At 38.0% G+C, this 17,809-nt stretch overlaps 1 protein-coding gene and 1 pseudogene across 4 annotated transcripts in view; both read right to left on the bottom strand.

Moving 5' to 3' along the window:
• The window catches only part of TRIM37 (tripartite motif containing 37), a 124,495-nt gene that overhangs the window by 63,541 nt on the left and 43,145 nt on the right, over positions 1–17,809 (bottom strand). For all 4 annotated transcript variants that reach the window (XM_004707015.2, XM_045299755.1, XM_045299757.1 and 1 more), the window contains exons 10-12: positions 14,130–14,180; positions 12,957–13,038; positions 8,719–8,795 (exon numbers count right to left, since the gene is read on the bottom strand). In XM_004707015.2, the coding sequence (XP_004707072.2) occupies positions 8,719–8,795; positions 12,957–13,038; positions 14,130–14,180 (210 nt within the window). The remainder of the gene's footprint in view (positions 1–8,718; positions 8,796–12,956; positions 13,039–14,129; positions 14,181–17,809) is intronic.
• Positions 5,435–6,612, bottom strand: LOC105979018 (annotated as a pseudogene).

The following is a 17,809-nucleotide window of genomic DNA, read 5'->3' as shown; positions in this document are numbered from 1 at the left end:
TCTCCTTCTATACTGAGACCAGAAAACTATATGGTGCTCGGCTACCACTACTAACCATTCTAACCACCCTCACTGATGGTCCTGGACAACAAGAACCCTGTGGAATGGACAGTAGAGAAGAGGGTGGAGGGAGACGTCAGACAGGGTAACTTATGACAAATCTATAATAATTTATGAATTATGAAGGGTTCAGGAGGGAGGGGGAAAATGAGCAAACGATATTGAGGGCTAAAGTAGAGGGCAAATGTTTTGAGATTGATGAGGACAACAGGTGTACATAGGTGCTTGACTCAATGGATGGATGTACGGACTGTGATAAGAAATGTACGAGCCCTCAATAAAATAATTAAAAAGGAAGTTTAAGGCATAAGCATAGTCAGATGCCTCATAATATCCCTCTTTTTAAAAAAGCCCAGCAAAAACTGGATTTTTTAACTGTAAAGATGTCAGTACTGGGAGAAGAGCCAGTCAGGGTGCAGTGTAGCAATAATGAAACATACAACCTTCCTTTATTTCTTAAATGCTTCCTCCAACCCCCTATCATGATCCTAATTCTACCTTAAGAATCTGGCTAGACCAGAGGATGTACACTGGTACAGATAGGAACCGAAACACAGGGAATCCAGGACAGAGATCCCTTCAGGACGTGAGAGTGGTGATACCAGGAGGGTGGAGGGAAGGTGAGGTAAAAAGGGGGTACCGATTATAAGGATCTACATATAACCTCCTCCCTGGGGGACGGACAATAGGGAAGTGGGTTAAGGGAGACATCGGACAGTGTAAGATATGACAAAATAATAATTTATAAATTATCAAGAGTTCATGAGGGAGGTGGGAGCGAGAAGGGAGGGAAAAAAATGAGGAGCTCATACCAAGGGCTCAAGTAGAAAGCAAATGTTTTGAGAATGATGAGGGCAACAAATACACAAATATGCTCAACATGATGGATGGATTGTGATAAAAGTTTTATGTGCCCTCAATATAATGACTTTTAAAAAAGCATTTAAAAATCACTATCTAAAGTGGTCTATAGATTCAATTAAATACAAACTAGAATTCAACAGCCTTCTTTTTTATTTATTTTTTTCCTGGACTCTTTCTTTTTTTTTTTAAATAAATAACTTTATTGGGAGCCCTTACAGCTCATATAACAATCCATACATCAATTGTATCAAGCACAACATAATCCATACATCAATTGTATTAAGCACATTTGTACATATGTTGCCATCATTTTCAAAATATTTTCTACTTGAGCCCTTGGTATCAGCTCTTTTCCCCTCTCCGTCCCCACCCTCCCACCCTTATGAACGCTTGATAAATTATGTATTATTTTTATATCTTACAGTGTCCACTGTCTTTCATCCATGTTTCTGTTGTTCATCCCCCTTGGGGGGGGCGGGGGTTGGCAGCGGTGGCATTATACATTGATCATTGCCATCCGTACCCTCTTTCTACCCATTCTTCCACCACCATCACCCCTACCCCCATAGTATCGCTATTCCCAATACTGTTCCTGAGGGGTTTATTTGTCCTGGATTCGATGTGTCGAGAGCTCTTATCTGTACCAGTGTACATGCTCTGGTCTAGCCGAATTTGTAAGGTAGAACTGGGGTCATGATGGTGGGGGGTAGGAAGCATTAAAGAACTAGAGGAATATTGTATTTTGTTAGTGCTATACCGCACCTTTGCTGACTCCTACCTTCCTTGTGACCTTCTGTGAGGGGATGTCCAACTGTCTACAGATGGGCTTTGGGTCTCCATTCCCAACCCCCCTCAGTTGCATCAAATGGTTATTTGTTTTGGGTCTTCTGATGCCTGCTCCCGTCGACACCTCGTGATCACACAGACGTGTGTGTGTGTGCTTCTTCCATGGGGGCTTTGTTGTTTTCCGGCTAGATGGCTGCTTGTTAAACTTCAAGCCTAAGACCCCAGACACTGCTATCTTTTAATAGCCAGGCACCATAGCTTTCTTCACATTTGCCTATGCACATATTTTGTCTTCAATATTTTCAGGAAAGTGACATCACAGAATACCAGGTTATTAGAACAAAGTGTTCTTATGTTGAGGGAGGACTTGAGTAGAGGCCCAATGTCCATCTGCTACCTTAATACTTAACATATAAATATATGTACATAGATCTATATCCCTTATCATATATTTACATATGTACATGCCTATATTTATACCTTTAAAAATGTCTTTTGCCTCCTAGTTCTCACCTCTATTTCCTTTTACTCTCATCCTGTCCCACTATCATGTTCGACCTTCACTGGCTTTTAGTAATTCCTCTTGGCTACACCCCACCAGGCATTCTACACCCTCCTCACCATTGATTTTAGGTCTCTTGTTCTCTTGTCCCTGGGTTTGTTGGCTTCCCTGCCCTTTCCCACACCTCCTTTCACATATCTCCCCAGAACCATCAGTCCCATTGTTTTCTCGAGATTTTGTATCCTGCTTATCCATATATCATGTATACCCGAGTACAAGCCAAACTGAGTATCAGCCGAGGCACCTAATTTTATCACAAAAACTGCGTTAAAAATGTGCTGAAAAAACTCAGCTTATCTCTACTAACTTTAATTTGTTAGAATGCTGTTATAAAGCAGAAAACAAGATAATAGATGTATGTGAAGTAGGTTGTAAATAACTTTCTGAAATCTGGTTGTGCACCAACAGAATGTAACATGAATAAAATCTCTATAAATTAAAAAAACAAAACAAAACAAAAAAACTCAGCTTACACACAAGTATATATGGTAGATAAACATGAGAAAACAAAACAAAAAATTGTCCATAAAAAGTTACAGGTCTGTCTGCTGACCCTTATGAATACTTTCTGATTGGGTCTGGTGAGTGCAAAGTCTATTTTGGGGAGTCCTCGGGGACTTCGTTGCTTTGCTCCCCTGGCCGCTGTTGTGCTCCCTTCATGTTACACCCTGGTGTCGGGTCGTCAGACCAGGACAACAGCCTTCTTTATAGAAGTGCCAGAAACAAATCTTCAACTTCATATGGGATGGCAACTTTCCTCAAATAGTTAAAACATTCTTGCAAGAAATGAACCAGGTAGAAGGATTCATATATCGGATTTTAAAATATATGATACAGCTACAGAGAAACAAAACAAACAAACCCCACACTGGTATACAAATACACACAAAGGCCAGTGGAATAAAATCGTAAGTCCAAAAATAAACTCTTTATATCCACAGTCAACTGTTCTTTGACAAGAGTGCTAAGTCCTTTCATTCAACAAATGTTAGGTGCCCTCAACTCAGTTCTGACCCACTGGGATCCTACGCACAACAGAATGAAACACTGCCTGGTCCTGAGCTATCCTTACAACGGTTTTCCGACTTGAACCCATTGTTGCAGCCACTGTATCAATCCATATCATAGAGGGCATTCCTCTTTTTCGCTGCCCCTCGACTTTGCCAATCATGACTCCCTTCTCCAGGGAATGGTCATTCCTGACAAAATTTCCATAGCATATAAGAAGTCGTCTAGAAAGATAGACAGACAGACACCCACAAAAAAAAAAAAACACTAGGCTTACGACACAGAAATTCCACTCTGGAAAAAATCCACAAATTTGAGAGACTCAAGCGATTGTACACCAATAGCACTGAAGCTCTATTCACAATAGCCAAAAGGTGGACACCACCTAAATGCCCATCAACAGTGAATGGATAAAAAACTATGGAACATACACATAAAAGAAAACTACTCAGCCAGCAGAATTATTGAAGTCTCGATACATGCTGCAATGTGGATGGACCTCAAAGACATTATGAGTGTAACAACTCATTCAAAGAATGAGAAATACAAATAGCTTCTCAGCCTCTTGGCTAAGATCAAGTGCAGAAAATAAGAAATGCTTGTATGACCCCATTGATATAAAAAAGACAAAGACAAAGTATGTAAAACCAAAGTTTTATTCATTTCTTTACACATTTCTAATGACTAAGCAGAATCAAGGCCCCTGATGATGTCAATGCGCTAATCCTCAGAACCTAAAATATGTTAAGTTATAAGGCAAAGGAGCTTTATAGTCTTAAAGTCCATAAGGATATTATAGACTGTTCTCTGAAAGGCAGAGAACTTTTTCCATTTCGAAGAGAGAAATAGCAAAGGACAAGCAGAGAATTCCCAGCAGTGGAGGGTCTGACTCCACAAGCCATGAGGGCTCCGAGACGTATGAAGCCGCTGTAGTAAGTGACAGAGACACTAAGTTTGGCCCAGAGCTGGCAAACAGAAAGAAAACAAGGACCTTAGCCCTCTAACTGCAAGAAAGTGGAGTGAGCCAACTGCCTTAATGAGCTCGGGAACAGACTCTTCACATCGCCTCTGAAACCTTGATTTCAACCTTCCTAAACTCAAGAGAAACCAGTAGTACCAACCTAGACTTCTGAACTATGTAACAGATAAATTTGTATGGCTTAAAGCCATAATTACGTGGGAATTTGTTACAATAATAAAAAGTGAATGCATAGTATAGTATCATTGAATTTTGTCTCTTCTAAAGAATTTAAATCGCTAATTATTAAAGGTTTTATAATAATTCTAAAGTCAGAATTTCATCAATTTACAGCTGTCACTAACATGTTCAATAAAACACAGAACAAGTTTCTGAAAATTAATTCTTTGTGGGGACATTGTACATGTTGCCTATCGATTACATATTTGCATAAAGCTCTTGCTCAACTAAGCAATTTTCTTTAATGTCAATCTTGAGAAACCAGTAAGGATTAAAACATTTATATACTAATGTAATGCATGATTACTCTAAATGAATTAAACCAATGAAGACATCATGAATAGTTTCATTGGTTGTATTAAGTAACTATTCTTTTCAAAATGCCATGTGTTTTTTTATTTTATTTTAAATTTTTACAGTGCTTTATTGGTTCTGCCGGAAGGAGATGTACAACTCCACGTGAGGGAGTTAGCTGTGCCGGTCCATATTCTTAACTCTGCACTGTAGGTATAGGACTTACTCCGAGAGGACCCCCGAAGCAAGAACAATAGACACAGGATACCTAATTTATAATTCAGAGAATTTCAGTGACCCCAAAGCGATAGTCCAACCGCCAAAGGATGCAGCTTTCCTTTTTCCTGCCCCTTGAGCTAAATTCCCTTCTTTGAAAGGGGTTATATCAAGTTATAACCCACCAAATTACAATTTCAATATTGGTCCTCCACAACATGGTTTCAAATTTACCTTGGTATTCCATTTATCTCTGTTTTCCTGTAAGTTATTCTTAGTAAGCTTCCTGGACCATAATATTTAGAAAGGAATTAAGAGTTTTATATTAAATGACAAAAGCCCCGTGGATTCTTGGTTTCTCAAGGTTTAGCTCTAAGTTCAACACCATGCACAACCTGCCTGTGGCACAAGTCTGTGGATGAGAGCTATTCCAAATACAAAAACCCTTAGCCCTGGGTCATAAACTGGGATAAACCTGCAACCCTTCCAGAGTTGTCTTGGACAAGGTGGCCCATCTTCTCAGCAAGAAGCAATCTTTCTCTGGCAACAAGGACAGACATCCCCACAAGCTTTGCAAACTCTTCCGACGTTATGGATCCCTTTTCTGAAACCACCTCTAGGGCTGAGACCACCATTTCCTCTTCCTTGCGCAACGGAAGCTCAATCATCAAAGACAGAGTCTGAGAGGTAATTTCAGGGCATCCAGCATTTTGTAGGCATTCACCAAATCTTCAGGTGACAGCAACTCCTTCCCTTGAGTGTGGTTTACTAGACAGTTCACCTCTGTCAGTGACATTATGCCCCCTCATTCCTCTAAAGCAGTGGTTCTCAACCTACCTAATGCTGTGACCCTGTAATGCAGTTCCTCATGTTGTGGTGACCCCCCAACCATAAAATTATTTTTGTTGCTACTTCATAACTGTAATTTTGCTACTGTTATGAATCTGATGACCCCTGTGAAAGGGTTGTTCGACCCCCCCAAAATGGTCGCGACTCACAGGTTGAGAATCACTGCTTTAAAGGCACCTGCAATATTCCGACCAGCTGTTTGGCCAGCTCCATGTGGTACTGTGTGCCTGAGCTGTAGTTTTCTCTGGTCACTGGGTTAGCTATTCCCATGCTCAACAAGTAGGAGTTCAACGAGATGGTCTCATCTTCTGTGATGTCCCCTTGTTTGTCTTTAATTTTATTAGCAATTGATTTTGATAACTCCACCATTTCCTTTGCCTTGATCATGAGCTTGCCGAAGTCTTCAAAGCCTTCAGAAACGGTTTCGTCTGTTTCTTTTCCTTTTCTTTCAGTTTTCTTTCAATGCCTCTAATTCCTACAGCCCTTATTCTCCCTGGCTGGGACCCTCTGTTTGTAATGACTGGGAAACCGGCATATTCTCCCATCTTCTCTGGGTCATTTCCTCCGAGAAGCACCTGTAAAACTCAATCTGGCCATGTTCTTTGAAGGAGAATTTGATGTAGAAATTCTTACAGCTCTGGAATGGGCCATGTTCTTGGTTAGGTGGAGCTGGGTGAAGATGAACCACTATTTTGGCACTTTTCCCAATTCCAGCTGCCTGTTCTTCAATGAACACAAACCGACAAAGAGGAATGGCCATATAGCATTCATGATTTTTCTGATCTCTCCAAATCAGTCAATGTGTACTAAGGAGAAGCGTCCCAGCGTCAACTTTTAACTTCTTCCTTCCCCAGGGTTGGATTTTATCATCTATATGGGCTCCCAGAAGGGCCCACCTAAAGCTCCCGCTGAGCTGGGCTTGGTTTACAGCCACGGGATTCTCCTAGCAAAAAGGCAGCCATGGCCGGACCCAGTTTTTTTTTGCTCCATCTCCAGTGTAATTAGGGGTTCTGAACTCCTTCCAGAAACATCCACTACTCTACTTTTCCTTGCCGTCGTAGATGTACACCGCATGCTGCTGGGTCACCAGGGTCTCATTGATCTCTAGGAGGCCACTGGCCTCCTAGTCCATGGCTGCCAGGCTGGACTCCACTGCTTCCCCGAGCAGGCCACCATGTGTTTAGCTTTTTATGTTGAAATAACTTAAGACTTACAAAAGAGTTGCAAAGGCAACACAAAGTTGTAACATAGCCTTTCCCAACCTTCTCATCTTAACATCTTAAATGAACATAAAATTGTCAAAACAGTAAGACTGACAGTGGCATAAAGTTATTAACTAAACTGTAGCCTTTCTTCAGATTTTACCCATTTTCCATTAATGTCCCTTTTCAACTTCAAGATCCAATCTAGGATATTCCTCCCTTGCATTCAGTTGTCATGGCTCCTTATTTTAATCCCATCAGCTGGCAATTTTTCAGTTTTGACTTGTCATTAATTAACTGGATTTCTTCTACAAAGAGAGTTGTCCACTCTCCTTGTTTATTCAGTCAGTTATATTTATCACTATGATCTTATTCTTTTCTCTTTCTTTTTGTGCATTTCCCTGCTTTTCTGATACCACTAGATGCTCGAGGTTTAATCATGGCTCCAAAATGGCTTGGCTCATTTGACTGGAAATATGGTGTTTAGAAGCCAAGATCTGGCCACTACTACTGTACTGTTACTACTAGAGCGTATCTAATGCCAGACCCAGATCGGGCACAGTTCTAAAGTTTTAGGTATTTCTGAACTGTGTTAGGTTTGTTTACTTACTAAGGATACAATGTTTTTGAGGTTAAAAAGCAATAAGTATCTTTCATTGAAGTAGTTACTCTAAAGTCCAAAACTTGGGGGAAATTTTCAGAGAAATAACATTTCATTTTTCACACAAATATAAATTGTCACAAAATAAGATTTCTGCTCAAAATGACACTACATAACTTAAAGACAAATAATTAGAGCAACAGTCAAGAATCCTGAGAACTTTGGTTAAAAAATCATTAATATATGTGCTTAAGTACACTGAGGATCAAGTACATGTAAAAGCTTAAATAGAAAAGTTTCTGAAAAAAGAAGCTGTTTGGGAAGAGAAGGAATACAATGTTGAAGAATAAAGATCATTTTTTTACCTTCCTCAGCTATAAGACTATGATAGAGATATACTATCTGTGTTGCTATTATATATGAAAATTAATCCATGTTACATTACTCACATGGCACCTCAACGCCAATTTTCTAAAACTAAAACCTTAAATTTGAATATTCCGACTAAAATTTTTGGTTGAACAGAATTAACTATCAAACATACAATCTTATTTACCAGTTATCATCACAGTGATTCTAGCTCATGGCAAATCCATGTTTTTCAGAACAGAACTGCCACCCATAGGGTTTTCAAGGCTGTGATCTCTCAAAAGCAGATCACGAAGCAGTTCTTCTGATGTTGAGTTCAAACTACCAACCTTTCAGTTAGTAGTAGCCCAGTGCTTGATCATCTGCACCACCTCCTTTGGGAAAGTCCTACTCCCTGCTTAAATTTAAAACAAAAACAAAAGCTCACTGCCATCCTCAAATAACCTGAAATATTCCCTTCTCAAATATAGTTTCATTACAAAGGGTGTTTGTACAATTATTGAAAAGGCTTAGTATTATTTTAAAGTCAATTAATTTAAAAATTTGAAATATCTCAAGTTATTTCTATATCAGAAAATATCTATATAACCCACACTACTCTATGCCATCACACTAGAGATTTATAGAAAGGAACATTAAAACAGACATAACAACACAGCAATGACAAAAATAATCAATGGACTCTTATGAATTTAATTACATATCTTACTTGGATGTCTCAGGCAGGCCAGCTGAGAGTTCCAAAAAGACAGATAAGTAGTAGCCACGAACAACTCCATTTCCATCCTGTAAAATAAGAGGTACATAAATACATATTTGAGATCAATAAAAAGTTAAATGCAAAAACAAACCCACAATAAAACAAACAAAAATAGATTCAGACTTGAACTATAAATCAAGAATAACATCTAAGCTTAAAAAGCAATAAAAGATATTAAAAGACCAAAGATGCTAATAATTTTGAACTTTTATATATTAAAAGTAAAAACATAAGCTACCAATGACTAGGAAAAGGGCTAACAGTTTTAACACACACAAAACTCTTACAAACTACCTTTGAGAAAAGAGAAAAGCACAAAGGAAGCATGCTAATAAATACTGGTTTCACTAAATATCAGTGAGAGAAAAAATAAGGTAAGACCAAAAACAAAAAAGAGTAAGAAAGATAAAGTTAAAGCTTGCTGGTGAATGCAATTAAGTATCACTTTCTGTTTAACTTTTAAGATTACATGTAAGATTCTTTCTTGGGATTAAAAAGAAGTTTAAACCCCTACTGCAGAATTTACAATTACTGTTTAAAAAAAAACAATTACTCTTCTTCCAATTTCCACAGCACTCTCTCTACTCATACTTATTTTTAAATCATCTCAATTATAACCACTTATTTAATATTTGTTCCCTTAACAGATTGTGACCACTGAAGTCAGTACACTATTATTCTATTCGAGGTCTACTGAGATGACTGCAATATAGTACTTAATTACTTCATTTCTAGTTCACTTTGCTCCAAATGGGCCAGAGGCAGCTTTCTTCAATGACTGATGTCGAATAGTGACTTAATAAATGCTAACACATTAATGAAACATCAAGTAAAAAAAAAACATAAAGGACTATACTGTAATGATCACACTTTTAAGAAATTCTAGAAGAAGTAAAGTATCCTGAAGACAGACACATCAGTGGCACCAAAGGGACAAAGAGGCAAAATAGAGGAGAGACTGACTACAAAGGAAGCAAAAGAACTTTGTTTTAGGGTGATGAAGAAATTGTCGTGGCAATCACAAAATAACACAACTGCCAGTCACCAAAATTACTGTTTTAAAAAAAAATCATTTTATTGGGGGCTTGTACAACTCGTCATAATCCATTATGTCAAGCACATTTGCACATTTGTTACCATCATCATTCTTAAAGCATTTGCTTTCTGCTTGAGCACTTGATATCAGCGTATTTTCCTCCTCACTCCCTGCTCCCCCCTGCCTCATGAACCCTTGATAATTTAGAAATTATTATTTTGTCATATCTTACACTGTCCAACATCTCCCTTCACCCACTTTTCTGTTGTCCATCCCCCAGGAAGGATGTTACATGTAGATCCTTGTAATGGATTCCCCCTTTCCACCTCACCCTCCGTCCACCCTCTTGGTATCACCACACTCAGCACTGGTCCTGAAGGGATCATCTGTCCTGGATTCCCTGTGTTTCCAGTTCCTATCTGTACCAGTGTACATCCTCTGGTCTAGCCAGATTTGTAAGGTAGAATTGGGATCATTGATAGTGGGGGCTGGGGGTGGGGGGAGCATTTAGGAATTAGAGGAGAGTTGTAAGGTTCATCGTTGCTGCACCGCACCGAGGGTCTTCTCCTCATGACCCCTCTGCAAAGGGAAGTCCAGTTGCCAACAGATGGGTTTTGGGTCCCCACGCCGCACTCCCCCTCATTCACAATGATAGGATTTTTTGTTCTTTGATGCCTGATAACCTCATCCCTTTGACACCTTGTGATCACACAGCCTTGTGTGCTTCTTCCATGTGGGCTTTGTTGCTTCTCAGATAGGTAGCCGCTTGTTTACCTTAACGTGTTTAAGACCCTAGACCAGGGGATCCTCAAACTTTTTAAACAGGGAGCCAATTCACGGTCCCTCAGACCCATTGGAGGACTGGCCTATAGATTAAAAAAAAACTACAATACAAATCCTTCCTTTTGCACACCGCACATATCTTTTTTTGAAGGAAAAAAACAAATGGGGAAAAAACACTAGGCAAGCCAGATAAATAGCCTCAGCGGGCCACATGTGGCCCGCAGGCCACAGTTTGAGGATGCCTGCCCTAGACGCTATATCTTTTGATAGCCAGGCACCATCAGCTTTCTTCACCACATTTGCTTGTGCACCAGCTTTGTCTTCAGCAATCATGTCGGGAAGGTGAGCATCATGGAATGCCAGTTTCACAGAACAAAGTATTCTTGCATTGAGGGAGTACTTGAGTGGAGGCCCAATGTCCATCTGTTACCTTAAGACTAACCCTATAAATACATGCACATATATCTATTTTCCCATCCTCATATATAACTATATTTACATATGTACATGCCTTTATTTAGACCTCTATAAATGCCCTTTGCCTCCTAGCTCTTTCCTCTATTTCCTTTTACTTTCCTCTTGTCCCACTAACATGCTCAGCCTTCACACCTAACTCTTAACAGTAGCAAAATTACAATTATGAAGTAGCAACAAAAATAATTTTATCATTGGGGGGAGGGTGGTCACTAGAACATGAGGAACTATAAGAAAGGGTGGTAACACCAGGAAGGTTGAGAACCACTGCTCTAAGGAGATCACAACACAAATCTGTCCAATGCAATACATCATTTGATTTCTTGACTGCCGCTTCCATAAGCACTGGCTATAGATGAAAGTAAATGCAATCTTTAACAATTTCATTATTTCTCCATTTATCATGCTGTTGCTTACTGCTCTCAACGCCAGAATTTTTGTTTAATTTATGTTGAGATGTAATTCATACGGAAGACTACTCTGATCTTCATCAGGATATGCTTCAAGTCTTTTCTTCACTTTCATCTGAACATCACAGATTCTACTAATGAGCTTTCCTAAGTCCTGACGCTGAATTGTTCTCAACATAGTCTAGTTTCTCTGATGATGTTCTCAGTATGTAGATGGAATATGTACAACCCTGATGCATAATGCCCTTTCTGATTTCAAACCTATTCCCTTGTTCTGTTTGAACAACTGTCTCTTGGTCTCTGTCCAGATTCCAAATGAGCAAAATTATGTATTCTGGAATTTCCCTGCTTTACGATGTTATCATTGTTTTTGATGATCCACACAGTTGAATGTTGTAGCACAGTCAGTAACATACAGGTAAACATTAGTTAATGTGACTGAACTGTACATACGAAGAATGCTGAAATGGGAAATGTTTTGTTATATACACATTTACTACAATTTAAAAAAAGGAAAAGAGGAATGCAGAGTAACATCCCTACCAAAAAAAAAAAAACCCTAAACTAAACTCACTGCCATCGAGTATGTGCTGACTCATAGCAACCCTATAGACAGGGTACAACTGGGAGCAGATTTTCTCCCACAGAGCTGGCTGGTGGTTTCAAACTTGGGAAATGTGCAAGATGGGCCCCTCCCCACCATCTTGTCAGAGAGAGTAAGAAAGCTAAAAATGTCTACTAGAGTCATGGCAGAAGGGTTCCTACATACAATTAAATATATATAAATCTACAGACTCATAAAAATATATATGTATATATACATATATTTAAAATCTGTTTACCTTCAGAGATTAGTAAGAAAATCTGGCAAAAAAAAACTCATGCGTTTATTCTGCCTCTCCTATTTGAACAAATAATAGGTGAAAAAAAATATCTCCTTATAAAAGTATTCCAACTAATAATTGAAAAGGAATTGACAAAAAGGTAATTACCCCTATGATACAATTCCCAAGAAATTAACAGATCTAAGCATTGAACATCAATATCTGCTAATATCACATAAAGTGGGGCAACCTAACATGCTTATATTTTTACCATAGGCATCTAATCCATATCACATCATGCCACTTGTTCAAAAAGGCCAATTTTCAGGAAAGACATAGGTAAAATAAACATTAGGAAATGCACAATGAATATGCAGTCAACATACATTGGTTTTAGATAGCTTTCTGTATCTATGTATTTTTATTGTTAATAATAATTTTAATTATTCCTTTTAATTCTAAAATTCAAAAATAAAATTCAATGAGATGTAGGGCTCATACTATTCATATTTAGTTTATTTTTTTTCTGTAGATGTAGTAACATACCTATTTGAAAACAAAACATAAAACTGTTATCATACCACTCAAAAGTGAACTTTTGTGCTACAGAACCCAGAAATTAAGATCCTGGTTTACAAACTTGACATATGAAAAACTTACTGGGTAAACTTTTAATCTCCAGCAAAGTCCTGACACTTGGAGAGGTGGACTGTAAACAGGATCTGCTCTCTGGCGCAAAGTGCTAAAGACAAAGAGAACCAATCAAATCCCAAGAGCAAAACTATACAATGGAAAGAGAAAAACCGAAACCCACCACTTAACTTACATTATACACTTACACATATTTATTGTTATACGTTATACCTGACAAGTAACTGATGGTGACAGAACAATTCAAGGCTCCACTGTGTATGTTTAGAAATACTTAACATTCTGAAATAGGCAAATTTAATGACACTGAAAGATTCAGCAATACCTTTCAGGTTTCAGGGTGAAGGGGACACAAACACCTCAAAATTGGCACAATTAAGGGAAAAGGAAACAAGAGTCTCCTGAGTTTAGTTATTGCTTCACCAGTCATTCAACTACACAGACGCACACAGTATGTTACTTCCTAAGACACTGAACTATACTTATCCTTTTGTAATACGGAAAAGCAAGAAGAATATATGATAAGCCTAAGTAATGTTGGGGAAATCTTAAGAATGGTATTTTAAATACAAAATTAACTCATAAGGGAAAAAAAAATCAAGGAATGTGCAGGTTCTGGCAGTTTGCTTTTGTTTGGATAATTGGTTTCACCTATTTAGAATTTCTCTTTCCAAGGCAAGACCCTGTATTTCTAATTTCTAATGGTCATTTCCACGCTAGTCCTTAGGGCCTTTGTGATTTAAGATGTTGCTGATAATCTTAGAGAAAAAAATCTAGTAAAGGCTTATAAAATTTAAATACATATACAAAACTCACAAATTTCTTTCAATAACGGTCACTCATGCACTCATACTGTGAGCACAGATGAAAGGGTCCTCGTGGAGCTTTTCCTAGACTATTTCTGAGGGGCGGTAGGAAAGCTCAGAGACCTTCTGCCATCCTGCTCCCTTTCCTCAGTCTAGCAAAGACCTATAGGGTCTTCTTCTTTAAAATGGTTCCTTTAGTCCAATCAAGGAAGTAATCAATACTAAAGATAAACCACACGCCAGACAAATGTCTTGTGTTTCTAATAGGAAATTAGTTTCTTCTAATAATAAATGAAATCATTCACTAGATCCTATCCTACCCAGGAATCACTCCCTTCTGCATACACAAAAAAACAATCATTTCAAAAAGGCTTACCTGAAATTCTCTAAAACAAAAGTAGCTGAATCATAAGATGGCACTAATTCACTAGAATAAAACAAAACCCCCAAAAATTAGTTAGCCAAGTTAGGTTAAAGAACAAAGCAAATCTCAGAAGTATCTTTAAAATAGTACTAAAATCTCTAAAAATATTTTGAAATCCTGATTGACTATAATATCATATCAAATAATTCATAAAACCATAAAATTCTGACAGCAAGTTTGCAATTAAATTGGGGGCATAGTTTTACAAGCTTTTCTAAAATAATTATCTTGAAAGAGTAAATCAGGCAAATATTCTAATAAGTATGTATTCACAACACTAAAAAAGAATAACCACACAATATATCCTTTCCAAGGTTAATGGTCAATAATCTTGCACCAAACCAGCAGCTGCTGCAATTTTATCAACTTCTTCTCATCCCCAAAATATAGAGATCTCCTAAAAGTCTGAAGCATCCAGCAAACAATGGGAAAACAAAATGACCAGACATGTGCACTGATTTCTACAACTAATAAGGATAATGTAGTATTTTTAGCTAGTAGGGACCATTCCTGTTTTGATGTATGGACATAGATAGAAACGAAAATTGGAAGAGACTGGAACATATCACCTGGTGGCAAAGTTTCCGCAAAGGAATGGAAAGATCAAGCAATTGCTCCAGAAAACAAACATTTGCCATCAAGCCAAGTCTGACTCATAGCAATCCTGCATAAAAGACTAAAACTGCCCCATTATGTTTTCAAGGCCTGTTATCTTTCAGAGATAAGCTGCTGCAACTTTCTCCCACACAGCCATTGGCATGTTAAACTGCTAACCTACTGGTTAACCACTGTGGCACAAACCCTAATTGTATAGAACATTTGATGGAACTGAAGTTCAAACCCACCCAGTAGTCTTGCCACCACCAAAATGGGTTCTAAATTCAAATACAAAAGGGACATCTGGTGTGGTCTTGTACATTTTGGCTAGTTTTTCACAAATTTCTTCTGCACTGTCACTTTCCCAGGGTAAAGGACATCAATGACCATTTGTTTCCGCTGAAGTAGTCAGTTGGTCATGAACCTCCTGGTGCAGACACTGTGTCATTCATCATGGCGAATGACACTCAAGAAGCCACAGATGAGAAGAAAAATAACAATCTATTTAAAAGATTTTCAGCCTAAGAAAGCCAATGGGATCCTTTTGTCCTACAGGTTCACTAAGAGTAGAAAGTGACTCAAAGACACAGTTGCTATTGGCAACTAATGGGAAGTGTCATGGATACAGGTAAGCATTGTACAATACACATCTCAACAAGTGTATTGTTAGGTGCTGTTGATATAGTGACCTTGGTATAACAGTCAAATATCCAGTTCTGTGCCTTTCTTACAATTGCTGCTATTTTGAGTCCATTGTTGCAGCCACTATGTCAATCTATCTCCTTGAATAGTTTTTTTTTCCACTGACCCTCTACCAACTATGATGTCCTTTAACAGGAACTGGTCTCTCCTGATTACATATCCAAGTCCCATCATTCCTGCTTTTTAAAAAAAAAAATTTTTTTTTTAATTTCTTTGCTTTCAACAAACAAGGTTGTCGTCATCTGCATGATACAGGTTGTTAATGAATTTTTCTCTAATCCTTACATTACAGTCTTCATAGTGTCCAGATGCTTAAAATTATATGTTCAGCATATCGATTGAATAAGCATAGTAAAAGTAAAAAGACATATTTTTTCCTGATTTTAAACTGTTTGAACAGGTTCCACATGATAACTACAAAGTGTTCTGGAATTCACCTTCTTTTTAAATTTTTTTATTAAAAATCTAGCTATACTTTCTCCTAGACTAGTTTGTTTGTTCTTCTGGCAGTCATGGTATTATCAATACTCTTCTCCATTCCTGTAATTCAAATGCATCCATTCTTTCGTAACTTGTGTTTTTCACTGTCCAACGTTCATGTGCACAAGAGGCAATTTTTAAAATGTAAAAATGTAAAAACTTGTGTTTTTCACTGTCCAACGTTCATGTGCACAAGAGGCAATTTTTAAAATGTAAAAAGATCTATAGGTAGATCTATAGAAAACAGTGAATGGATTGATAATTGCCCAGGGCAGAGTAGGGGGAAATGGGGATCTAATGAGTTCGAGAAGAAAGAAAATGTTCTGAAACTTAGTGATGATTACACAAATCTTAATATGAATGAATAACTGAATTGTATTAACTATTTTTTTGAAAAAGTATGAGAAATCATCTATGGTGTAACTATTGGTCTCTCCCCATGTGAAGCAAACAGTGAAGAAATTAAAAGACACGTGGAAATAATTAGTCTAAAAGACCAAGAGAACATCAGTCTCCATGACCCTGAGACCAGAAGACGTGGATGGTGACCCGCTACCACTTCCAACTGCTCGGAGAAGGATCACAATAGACGGCCCTACATAAAGTGAAAGAAAAATGTGGAACAAAATTCAAAATCATAAACAAGATCAGACCAATTTTTCAGATATTGAGCACTTGAGGAATAGTAGGTTCTCTGTTGGGCTGCTAAACTTGGGACCAGCAGTTTGAAACTACCAACTGCTCCATGGAGTAAGAAGCCTTCTGGTTCCATGAAGAGCTGTACTCTTAGAGGCCTGTACAAGGGCAATTCTGCTCTGTGCTAGAGGGTCGCTATGAGTCGGAGTTCAGTAGATGGAACTGAGCTATTGGTCATACAGACCAGTGCAATGCTAGAGACTCAGCCCTTAGTCACCCTTCAGATCTGAAAATAAATTTATCCCCATGGCTCAATATTCAGACAAAAAATAGGCAGGTCTATAATTCAAACCGAGCTCACTGCCACTGAGATTTTGAGTCAGGAAAACCCTGTGGAAATTTTGCCCCTGTGGGTCCCAGAAGCTGTGGATTTTTAAAGGAAAAAAGCTCATTTTTCTCCCAAAGAGTGACTGGTACGTTTGAAACATTGACCTTGCAGTTAACAACCCAAAGTGTAAGTTCAGAAGGGTTAGGGAAGCAGAAGGAACGGAAAGAGGAAACAGAGAAGTGGGTCTTAAGTGATGTTACATTGTGGGGGTTGCTTCAGTAACAAGAAAAATGCATAAGACTTATGGAATGGAAAAATAACCTCCTCTGCAAACCTTCACCAAATTAACATTTCAAAGTTTAAAAAGAAAAGAAAACAGAGACCAAAAAAAAGAAGAAACACCCTGGCTTGGGTCAGGCGCAATTTAGCCCTCAAAGTGACATCTTTGTTCGTTAACAACAAAGCCTAAAATGGCAACAACCCTGTAGCTGAGAAAACATGGCTAAAACCACACTAAGTAAATTAATGCCTATAGTCATTATAGGGCATAACATAATAGAAAATGGCAGCTAACCATATAAGCATTTTGATAACAAAGGCTACTTCCTAAATATACCACAGGGTCTTCCTCAACATGCTAGAAAAGTCATCTCTAAAGTGTAAGATGGACTGAAGTTTACCACAAGGAATCACCCACAGAATAACTTGAAATTAAAAATGAAAATAAAAACAACAAATGCCTAGCTATACTCTGAGATTTAATTTCAAAATGAACTCAATGTGGCCCAACAATTGATTTTCTTTTTTTTTTTTAAACATTTTATTAGGGGCTCATACAACTGTTATCCCAATCCATACACACATCAATTGTGTAAAGCATATTTGTACA

Source organism: Echinops telfairi, unplaced genomic scaffold (genome assembly GCF_000313985.2).
Source record: "Echinops telfairi isolate 266 unplaced genomic scaffold, ASM31398v2 ScPeMD7_7458;HRSCAF=8496, whole genome shotgun sequence".
Taxonomy (NCBI): Eukaryota; Metazoa; Chordata; class Mammalia; order Afrosoricida; family Tenrecidae; genus Echinops; species Echinops telfairi.
Note: the sequence above shows the minus strand (reverse complement) of the source record. Positions and strands in the feature narration are given on the sequence as shown.